This window comes from Camponotus floridanus, unplaced genomic scaffold (genome assembly GCF_003227725.1).
Source record: "Camponotus floridanus strain SB8 unplaced genomic scaffold, Cflo_v7.5 scaffold219, whole genome shotgun sequence".
Taxonomy (NCBI): domain Eukaryota; kingdom Metazoa; phylum Arthropoda; class Insecta; order Hymenoptera; family Formicidae; genus Camponotus; species Camponotus floridanus.
Window position 1 is genome coordinate 30,998 of NW_020229347.1, and position 9,358 is coordinate 40,355.

General features: G+C 27.9%; 1 protein-coding gene across 4 annotated transcripts; it reads left to right on the top strand.

Moving 5' to 3' along the window:
• The first annotated feature begins 945 nt into the window (after positions 1-945).
• LOC112637902 (LIRP-like) lies at positions 946-8,598 on the top strand. 4 transcript variants are annotated; one of them, XM_025408597.1, is made up of 4 exons: positions 946-1,037; positions 1,780-1,831; positions 5,543-5,870; positions 7,993-8,598. In XM_025408597.1, exons 3-4 carry the CDS (start codon positions 5,543-5,545, stop codon positions 8,184-8,186), a joined length of 522 nt encoding a protein of 173 aa, XP_025264382.1. In that variant the 5' UTR covers positions 946-1,037; positions 1,780-1,831; the 3' UTR covers positions 8,187-8,598. The 4 variants fall into 4 exon arrangements, with proteins under 4 accessions (XP_025264382.1, XP_025264381.1, XP_025264379.1 ...); XM_025408596.1 differs by lacking the exon at positions 1,780-1,831; XM_025408594.1 differs by lacking the exon at positions 946-1,037 and having other exon boundaries at positions 1,717-1,831.
• Positions 8,599-9,358: the final 760 nt, after the last annotated feature.

Here is a 9,358-nt window from a genome sequence, read left to right on the forward strand (position 1 = left end):
TACTGGCAATTACTGTAGCATTGGTGCAACTGTTTACAAAATGTTATTTCAAATAAAGTTAATGTTAGCAATCAGGAGATTAATAAGGCTTTATATGTAAAGACACGAATTTGAATTTTTGTGACCAATAAGAGCCAGATACGGATAATTATGCATCAGTTTCACATAAAATTAAAAATTAAAGTAAAAAATGGATGTAAATAATAAAAATTTAATTGAAAATAGTCAAATAAGAGCTAATAAGATATAGTAATTGAAGCGCAAGAAAGAGGAAAAAAACACTACCATTTTTCTTTTAGTTTTAGTATATTTATTTATTATATTTAGTATATTTCAAATTTTATATTTGCTCATCATAGTATATATATTAAATACGAATGCCTTATTGGTTTTTACTTGCCAATTTTTACTTGTTAATTTTTTAATATAAAATTAATTACAATTTATTTTTTCGCTTGCCGAAAAGCGAACTCGTTTTTTTTTGCCTACGTTCCAGGGGGGAAAAAGAGATATTAAGATTAAATTTTAAATTTGGATTTATATATTTATTATACTTTTACTATGTATTTACTATAAGATCAAGAAAATTTATTTTACTTTATTGTTTGAAATTACAAAAAATATATATCTGACACTAATCCCACTATGTATATCACATGTAGTTTGTAAATGCATTATGTTCAGATGAATGTAAGGATTTATTCAATATATATATGAAAAAATCAATTTTCGAGGGAGCGCATTACTACATTGCTTTATATAATAGCAATGTATTAATATTTCAGTTACTTTTTGATTGTTTATTTGACTCCGTTTTAAACTACAAAGTTGAAAACAAAGCGGAAACAACAACATAAATACATTTAACGATGTCATATAACTTTGTTGAGATCAAAAATAACAGACTTTCCCCGTGCCTTCAAACAGTAAACGGCTTTAATCTCTTCGAGTTCGTCACTAATGGATGATATCTTGAATAGAGAAGACCAAATAATATAAGATATAATAATACAAGTTCACTGTCTTAATTTCATCTCGTAAGTAAAATAGCAATCAGTTATATAAGTGGATATTAAAAGTTGAAAGTTTCTTCTAAAATATTACAATATATGTATTGTTTCTTTATTTATTATTATTATAATCTATTTTATTATTCTATTATTTTAATATTATTTACTATTATTTTATGTCCAACTTTTGCCTTCATCATCATTATAATAAGATCTTTACGATCTTTACGAAGATCTCTAAAAAACTCATATAAAATAAAACATAAAACTAAAATTACAGTTTATATTATATTATTTCTTTTTAAAATATTTTTTACAAATATTTGAAAGGAGACTTAACATGACTATTTTAAAATTTTTAATCAACATTGGCCTAATATTTATCGCGATTCTCTATGATAAAGATTTACGCAATGATTCGGCGATTAATTATCGTTTACCAGACAATGTAGTTCCGGTTCACTACAATATTAAGCTAATACTACATATTTTGGAAGATAATTTTACAATATCTGAAAGGTATTTTTTTGAAGGAGAAACTAATGTTAACATCATAACTCGCAATGTAACGCAAAACTTGCATTTACACGTATTGGACTTGACAATAAATGAAACGGAGACATCGTTGTTTGATAATGATATTAGCTTATACACCGCGCGGCAACGTATAATTATAACAATCTAACGCAAATCTTAATTCTTAATTTCAACGAACTATCACCTGGAAATTACACATTGAAAATGCGGTATGTTGGTATCATACATAAAGACTTTGAAGCCTTTTTCATATCACCTTATTTTAATGAGGAGGGAAATCTTGTGTAAGTAAATATTAATATTTGAAAAACATTTCTTTCTTTCTAATATCATATGTACCGTTTTTTAACATTATTTATTATTCTTATTTGTTTGCTTTTGTCATCATCATATGATTATGATATGCTAAGATCTTTATCTACTAAAATATATGAATTTAATGTGAAATTTGATTAATATCGTAATTTGACAACTGCGTATATATATGCAATATTTTAAATACTTGTCTATATAACATTATTTATTCTTGTTACTATAATAATATGTTTCCTTATATTTAAAATTTTTCGTATAATTCTGAAGTAAAATTTTGTTTTAATTCTCTTTTTAAATCTACATTATTTTAAGATAATTTTTGAGAGAGTTGTGTGTATTATTATGCTTAATTATATTCAATAATGCATAATTATATTTAACAAAATGTATTAAAATAAGATTAACAGATTTTTGAAAAAAATACACACGTACGCATCTTGGCAAACTTCATTACTTTATTCCGAAGCGTTAATATATGTTAATGATATATCTAGCCCTAATCGATAGAGCGAGTTTGAATTACATAAAGAAAGAAAATATGTTTATTTTTGTTAACAAATGTGCCTGACCGAGTTACCATAAATCACCAGAAATTTACATAAAACAAGTCAAAATTATCGCAGATCTTTTAATTGTTAGAGAAGTTTAATCGTTGCCTCTTTTACGAATGAAGCGATAGGGAACGGCTTGCTAAAAAAATGGTACGATTGAAGATATTGTTAATGCTCATATTAATCATTTCGACTGAAATTACTCCTACTTTCTCTCCGTTTTACGCAATAGAAGTCAAGCAACTTAAAAATAAAAATTGTATATTGTCACTTTTGCCGGAAATACAACGATCGCGTAAAAATAATGTGTCAAAATTCAATAAGGCGGCTAAGAAAAGATTATCTTTACGAATTATTAGAATCTCTATTAGATCTATTAGAATTGTGTATTATACGACTATTAAATGTACTTGATTGTCGAAATTACAATATAATAATATGCAATTAAACTTAATTGATTGATTTGATGCTACATGATCAAACTTCACTCGCGTACATAATTTCGAAGAAAGTAAAAAATTTAATCTTAATATGCTTACAAATAAAAAAGAAATAATTTTTTTCGACAAGTTTACAATAATGTTTATATGATAACATGTTATATTAATATATCATTAATAATATACCATAATAAAGGTGTCTGATGCGGATAGAGTCGTTATAAAAATAAATAAAAATAAATTCAGTTTTTTATTTCAAATATATTCTCATAAAATTAACTTACCGATTAAATCTGTATAATAAGACTGTTCGTCTGACGATTTAACTTTTTTATTAATAGCGAATGGACATAAGACTACAATTAATAACGAAAAAAGAACACAGGGAGACACGTTTGACATTCTTTTCACAATTTGTTACATACATTTATTACATAATAAAACAATATTAAACTCTTTAAAATGAAATCCTTTTTACGGAAAGAAAGTCTGCTAACACATTGCTGTTCCAATGAACAATAAACGAATGTTAAGCATATTGTATTGCATATGTATGGCATATTTTATTTTTATAATACGATTTTTATATAATTGGCCATAAATAAATTATGAAGTTAATTTATAAATGAACATAAGCTCATTTCTTTTTATTTCATCCTTTATGAACGTCCCATTGGGACTTGTCATTAGAGATATTGAAAAAATGGTGGCATCTCTTTATTATGAATGCTGAACATTTTTTGCTCCGAATTTATCAGTGGTATACACTTAGTGCTACTATTCTAATTTTTTAAATGCAAAAAATATCGATAATCTTTTGATATACCATTGAGCTTTCTTCTCTCTCCTATGATGGTGGATTTATTTCTCCAACATCTTGAAGAACAAGCCATTTCTAAGTTGCCTTTTTCATTTTCTTTTTATTTTAGATACATTGAGGATACTTGCTTCTTTCCTTCCTTTTCATTTTATTCTATTGGACTATATTTAACGTCTTCCATCATAGACTTCAGATTACGATCGAAATAGGAAAAAATAATGTTATCAATTTTTTTAGATGTGTTCATTATGATTAAAAAAGACTTGATTGATTTTAACGTATACTAAATCGACTTTTTTGGACTTTAAATTTTCATTCGCAACACTATGAAAAGGGAATTATTTTTGACTTAGTAAACAGTATTTAAAAAACTATCACATTCAAAATACTTCCAAAAAATATTAATAAAATTATTAATCTATTTCTTGAGAATAATTAACTTTTAAATTTACCTCCTTTCAATCTATGGATTTTTCGCTATCGTAAAATGCGTCTCTTCTTGAGATTGCTGGGAGAATCTATGTAGTTCAATACTCTGTTTGCAATTATCAAAGGTGCCAGACGAGAAGCCAATGAACGACACACACTTTATTATAATTATCGTTATCGAAACGTATGATTATTGTTTAATTGTCATTTTATTTAAGAGAATTTGAAGCAGCGATACAGCCTGATATCTTATTTTATACGCAAAATTATGCGAATTCAAAGAAATCAATAAATTCTTAATCGGTCTAAATTGATAAAAGTATAATATTAAAGAGAAACAAATGCTTGAGAAAAAATGCATTAACATAATATCTTAAATTTGTGTTCCAAAAAACAATTCATTTCCCGATCTTTTCATTTCACATTTCATTCGCTCTTGCGAAAAAACTAATTTTAAACTTATTGTTAGCTAATCTTCTCTCTTAGAAATATCTTACGTAAATGGATTACTGCATTAATAGATTACGGAAATAAATTTAAGAATAATGAGTTATATCATGTACCACGTGCGAACTAATTTTCGCCGATATATTCTTATTTGTTTTGCTCTCACGGCGTATCGACGATGCGGCGTGCGATCGCGCTTATCATTTTCGCAGTAAGATGCTACGAATCTCGTTTCCCGCGTTCGCAAAACATAAACACAATTATTTCCCTTATCCGGGTTCATATTTTGAAAGATGTACGACCTTCTTCAGATCGAAGAGAACGACTCACCGACGATCACGCAGTTTCTTTCAGACAAAGAAAAATTATAGTTGGATTACCGTTCTGAATATTTAAGGAAGATTTCCGAATCAGAGTGCAAAATCTCTATAATCTCTTAAGGTATAAAAAAGAAATCTTAAAGTAGATATTACAAATAACATTTAGAAATTGTCTCATCAACTTTAAGGACAGAATGTTGATTTAGTTTGAATTTCAGCATATATATTTAAAGTTTTATAATAAATCGTGAATATAATTGAAGTTTGATCCATCGGCGCAATAGTGCTACGGATTGTAAATGTACGCGTGTTTTCAGCCCTACTAATCACGAGGAAAAGATAAAGAGATAATTTGTCTGGTCCGCGCGTATTTCAGATAACTATTATACATTTTTTCAATTCATTTGATCGAAGGCTGCGTGATGACACCGCTGTTCACAATTTTAATCTACTTTTAATTAACACATGCTCACTTATGTTTTACATTCTCTATTCTTCTATTCTTTATTTATGTTTCTATTTCCGAAAAAGCTTATTCCCTCTGATATAAATATAAAATATATAATAAATAATTCTCTGATAAACATAAATATATAATATATTCCGTCCTTTCGGTTTTTAATCCAGCCTCGTGTATGCATTCGCGTAATTAAATGAGAACTGATATTTTCAGATGTCCACGAATCAATTGAACGTGCTTGTGAGCCTGATGATCGCCATCGCATTTATTGTGTCGGAATCAAAAAACGCAAAAACAAACCCCGAATTTAACCAGGAGCCCGAAGACATACCCAAGAAATATTGTGGCAAAGATCTTGCTGATACTCTAAGGAAGCTCTGTCGTGGCGTGTACAATACCCCTGATATGCCGTATAATAGAGATCAAGATGATAGTTCAGATAAAAATCCTGATATGCCTTATAACAGAGATCAAGATGATTGTTCAGATAATAATCCAGATAATAGTCTAGATCTTTATCTAGATCTAGATTTTGAAAAAGGTAAGCATAAAAGCTAATTAATACGGAAGATATTTTTTTCGCTTATATAAACGAATCCAAATGCCAAATAGGATAGATAATATATCGGTAATGGATTAATGAGCAAAATTGTCTATTTCTGTAACAATGTTAAATAATATATCTGTTTCCTAAATGTATGCAATGTTTTCTTTATCAGATGTTAATATTTGTAATTATAGTTGAAGATGATAGTTTAACCAGCATGATTCATTTATAAATTGTTTTATGTACCTCTTATTGTTAGAATTTAATCGCATATGCGTTTGTGTTTTATACAATAAAATAGAAGAAGTTTTAATTAATTATTAAATAATGTTTTAATTGTCATTTAGATTATAAATATTTTATAAAATATTTTATAAAAATTTTTTAAATATTTTTATTAATATGATATACTGATGAATCTATTCTATTAAAAATCACATAAATGAGATAGTTGTTTTTTTAAAGAACATGAAATATTTATAATAAGGCATTATTTTGGACAGCGATTATTTATTGATGTCATTACACAGCCTTCGACTAAACGAGTTTAAAAAATAAAGCAATCTAGAACGCGCACGGTCCTCTTAGTTTAAAAATTGCCTTTTTAATGCAACGATTGCATCATTAATATTAATGTTCGCATTTCTTCATTCTCGATTAATATCACCCGCGATGATACAAAGAATATTTCATATATAGAATTAAAGTGGAATTATCGAGATAAATTATTGTCTAAATTATTAAATACAAATCTGGATGTCGCAAAATATTTGAATATTTGAAAAAATATATACATATGTGTGTGTGTGAATTAATTTTACAATTTGAAATATATTAAATAATTATAATATTAACATAAATATATAAAACGACTCGTTTGAAAGTACAAATAACGTTTAATTTGTTCTGGACTTCTAATTGAATGACTCAATATAAGGATGAGGACAGTCAGTAATTTAAACTGTTCACTTTAAATACAACTTCACATTTAAAGTGCACGTTACGGACTATGGGTTGCTTCCAATTATGAGAGAATTTTTGCTTTAAACCCATCAATTTCTTAATAGCTCCTTAAGCACAGTATTATATGAAAGACATTAAGCGCAGCGATGATCAATCTCTGTGCCTGCAATTAACCAATCACCACTTTGTCACTGATAAATAATGCTTGTAAGCTCGTATTACGTATTTCCGAGTGGGATCATCTAAGTCGAAAAAGGCACTCTCTATAATCGTCACACTTTTAAATATGCCAATAAAAAGTAGAAGCATTATAGGAGTATCTTTATTCGCTGATTCAATTTTTCAAAGAAAATAAATATAAAAATTTACAGCAGAAATTTGCATAAATCTTTTTCGGATGCATAAATCGATTTATCAGTGGGCTTAATCGGTCAAATAAATCCATATAATCTGATACTAAAACCTAGATATACCATTTATTGACAATCATGGAAAGCACTTTCTAGTCATTTATATTAAATAATATACATATACCTTATATGACGCAAATAACACGCAAATATAAAGATACTCTGTCTTTTTTTTAAAACAAAATTTGCCAATCAAAACTAGGGCGATTGTCATTTAAGACATTTTCATTGCTCAAATTAGATGTTTAACTTTAATAATTAAAGTTGATTTTTTCCTGATAATGTTTATAATTCATTTAACATATTTAAAAATAATTTATCTTTATAAATTATAATGAATTGTATTTGTGTATGTTAATGTGTATCTTTTTTAACTTATTATCGTTTGAAAGTTTTGAGATTTTCAAACAATAATATTCTATCTTGAGTATTTTCCGAACCGGCAAGAAGCGAATACCTACTACAGCTAAGGGTATCAATTTTGATTACGTACGTATATGCGCAAGATATGATCTTAAAGATGGCATGTGACAAGAAAGAGCTTTCTGGAAAATCTCAAAACTTTCGTAAATTTTTAAATAAGAAAAATAAGAAGCGGATTGTAATGAATAAACAATAATAAAATGCCGGTAAAAATTGTTCAATTATACCGATGAGGCATATAGATAAAGAATGTGTTAAAACGATACAATCTTTTTATATTATTTGTACACACTGTTACAAAAGTTTGCACTATTTTTCAGAAATAGAAAAGCCCGATTATCCGTCTTATTGCGAGTTATTCCTGCAAGCAAGCGCACGGGAATTGAATGAACCGTTCGCCGGCAGGCGCTATCGAAGGGAAACCCAAAAAAGGAAACACCAAAAAAAAGGCATCGTCGAGGAATGCTGTGACAACGCGTGCAATTTAACCGTCCTGCGTACGTATTGCGGGTAACTGCGGGTAACTCCCTAAGCGCTTGTCCGGAAATCAGTAATCCTTCGAACTCCGCTTTAACGTTCGATCACCCAGCAACCGAAGAATCCCACAGACACAAGTGCATATATCCATATACTCATGCGCGCGCGCGCGCGCGCGCACACACACACGCGCTCACGCGCACACACACACACACACACGCACGCACACACTCACACACACACACACACACATACATTACATATGTACAATACATGTTTGGAAAGTTTACTAGTTGCATCATGACTCAATCAAATATATACATAATTATCACATTATTATGTATATATTTACGTAATTTTTTACGAAGAAACTGATGCTCTTGACGTATGATCGTGTGCGGGATTCTTTTGTTCGCGATTTCCTTCCGAAAGACGAAAAGGCAGCGAAGAGAAAACAAAACTTAAGAAAATAAAAAAAATGTAGTCTTAAAAAAATGAGATATAAAAACATCAGAAATCTTATGCTCTTTAAATTAATCGTCATAATATTGTTTAATATTAATTATAATAATATTTAAATCAATATTATTATATTTCTCTAAAATTGAAAATGACTTTTTAGTGAGAAAGCTTTTATATACTGTAATAATGTGATAATCTATTAAGTAGATAAATTATTATAAAATAATAATTAATGGATATTAATTATTATAAAATAATAATTAGTATAAATATTGATTAATATAAAATAATTTAAAAATAAAATTTATTTAATCCGATTTAAGTTTTTTCGGTTTTTAAGTTTCGATATTTATTCAAATATTTAATAAATTCGAATATTTTTTGAATAGTTCTTCCTTCGCTTATTCTGTCTTTTCTGTCATCATAAAATAATTAAAGTTTTCGAAATTTCGGACAATGTATTAGCATTATACGTGCAAAACAACATTTTAATCAAAATTGTTTTACTTGAATTGTTAATAATTTAATAAAGTCGTAGTATAATAAATTGAACCGCACAGTTATTATGACAAATTTTATTTTGTTTCTGTAAATATAATCCTTTCGTTATAAATGTGTGCAGTGATCAAGAGCTCTGGATTACGATTTATAGGTAAGCTATAATATACAGAACCGCTTCCCATGCGCCGGGACATTTTTGCTTATTACTAAGTAAATAAACTAAGATAAAAGAATTAATCAAACATA